Below are 2,150 nucleotides of genomic sequence, written 5' to 3'. Positions count from 1 at the left end.
CGCTCGGAAGGCGCCTGCCGCCGAGCTGCTACGCGAGGACAGGTCGGGGCGCCCGGCCCGGGTCCGCCCTGCTCCCCGAGCCCCGCAGGTCCCGCCGCCGTCTTTGTGTGACCGGCCCCGACCGAGGAGCAGGGCGGGTGCCCGGCGCTGGAGGGGTCGCTCCCCCGGGGCCGCCTCCCGAATCCCCGCGCCCGCCCAGTCCCTCAGCTCGAGTCCGGGTGAGCGGTGGGGTTACTCTGCCTGCGGAGAGACTCTGAGGAAGGCGGGCCCCCCACCCCACCCCCGAAGTTCCCTGGAGACGCCCGGTTAGTGAGTGCTGTGCGCCCACCCGTGGTCACCGGCTCCCACTCGCCCGCCGCCCCCCGCCCGCCCTAGCCGCCCTGGAGAACGAGTAGCACTTACCCTCCACATACCTGGTTGGCAGGGCGTCTCCAGGGACAAAAGGTGCCCTGGGATCAAAGCTGAGCCCCCACCCCCACCAGGATGCTGCCCTCCGGAAGGGGGGGCGCTGCCCCAAAGGGACTCTCTCCGAGCACCCCGGGAGAGGTTCCATTTCACCCTCCAGCCAAAGACGCGGCCCTCCCGGGTACTCGAGGGATCGAGGAGGAGAAGCACTTGGGATGTGAAAAACAGGCCTGCCCTCTCGATTTCTCGTGAGGAACCGGGACGGGAGAGCTTGCACGCAGTAGCCCCTGCGGCAAAGGAGGGAGGGCTTCCTGCATCGGAACGGGCTCTCCTCCGATCACCAAGCGTCGGAGAACAGATTCGCATATTCCACCCGCTCCCCACGGGCTGGGAAGCTGGCTCCAGTGCGAATTCCCCACATAGTATTTTCCTCTGGTGATTTCTTGATCCGCTCTGTCTGAAGCTGGCTTAAGGACGACAGGCAAATCGCCACGGACAAGTGCAGCGACTGAATCGCAGCCTGGGCTTTTCCAAGGGTGTGGGCAAGTCCTCCGACTGGAGTTTCTGCCCGTATTTCAAAATTTATTCACAGTACAGACTGGAAAAAGTAGCACGGCAGTTTACTTTTTTGTCCTCCAACCCTTCCAAAGCCTCAGGGAAAATTGAAACACTGGAAAAACACATTTAAATTGAGTGTCATCGCCCTCCGGATCCCAGAGGACTTGGGAAGTGCACACATATGTTAACAAAGATAACTGTTTGAAGAAGTTGGAGACAGGGGTAGAGAAAAGGGGCATAGGTGGAGGGCTATCAAGGGGCAGCAGCAGCCTCTATGCCATGATAAAGGTTTCACGGGGTCTGACTCATGGCAAACCCATGGAGGTCAACAGCAGAACTATGCCCTGTAGTTTGTAGAAAATCAGCGGTTGGCTTGCTGGCCTTTCATCCAGGGCGTGGAGTGAACCTCCAACCTTGTGTGTGTATCCGCCTAGAGAGCTAAAATTTGCCCCGCCCACGATCTCCAAACTTTAGGATGGGGCTGGAGAACTGTGGCTTGCCCCACCCCCCTCAACACCACCCTCCATCTCAGAGCAAATGAGACCCCTGTGTCATGATCAGGAATGATAAAGCGAGTCATGCCTTAAAATGATCCTGGAATGTCTTAAGAGGGTAAGAGAAATGGCTCTTCTTAAACCTGGGCCTCTACCTAACCCTACCAAGCTCCCTTGGCCTCTTGTGAAGGAAGGGTTTGGAACATTACAGAAGCCCTTTCTAGATCTAAGTCTATGACACCTTATTAAAATAGAATTGTGGAAAGTCTTCAATTGGAACAGAGAAAGATGGGGTAGTCTCACTTTTTCTAGTGGCTCTTCTCTGTGTGTCCAAGAATTCTCAGAGGGGAGTGGGGGGCAGACCTGTTAACAGCCCCAGTCAAGATTTACCACTCCCACTAGGAGTTACTTGTAGGAATTTAATGAATTTGCTTACCACAGAGATTGGGTGCTTCTATAAGTTGCAAATCTCAGCTATCAACAGTAGGCCAAAGCATATGCATAATGTTGCTCACTCTTTCCCAGAGAAAGGTAAATATTTTCAAAACAAAATTCTGTTGTCAGATGGCTCCTCTTAGGTTGTCATTTAACCTTGGGTCCATAGCACTTGTTTAAAGTGTACTTGACTATTTTTCATGGACAAATGATGACAAGCTCCCATGCAAAGACCCAATTCCCGCCTGCTGTGCATGC

At 55.1% G+C, this 2,150-nt stretch overlaps 1 protein-coding gene across 4 annotated transcripts in view; it reads right to left on the bottom strand.

Annotated features, from left to right (window-relative positions):
* TLK2 (tousled like kinase 2) overlaps positions 1 to 615 on the bottom strand; it is a 125,925-nt gene extending 125,310 nt beyond the window's left edge. For 3 of the 4 annotated variants that reach the window (XM_045299592.1, XM_004707263.3, XM_045299593.1), the window contains exon 1: positions 403 to 615. In XM_045299592.1, the coding sequence (XP_045155527.1) occupies positions 403 to 553 (151 nt within the window). In that variant the 5' untranslated portion in view covers positions 554 to 615. The remainder of the gene's footprint in view (positions 1 to 402) is intronic. The other variant, XM_004707262.3, reaches the window with a different exon arrangement.
* Positions 616 to 2,150: the final 1,535 nt, after the last annotated feature.

This window comes from Echinops telfairi, unplaced genomic scaffold (assembly GCF_000313985.2).
Source record: "Echinops telfairi isolate 266 unplaced genomic scaffold, ASM31398v2 ScPeMD7_7458;HRSCAF=8496, whole genome shotgun sequence".
Classification (NCBI taxonomy): domain Eukaryota; kingdom Metazoa; phylum Chordata; class Mammalia; order Afrosoricida; family Tenrecidae; genus Echinops; species Echinops telfairi.
The sequence above is the reverse complement of the archived record's forward strand: the minus strand, read 5'-3'. Positions and strand labels throughout refer to the sequence as shown.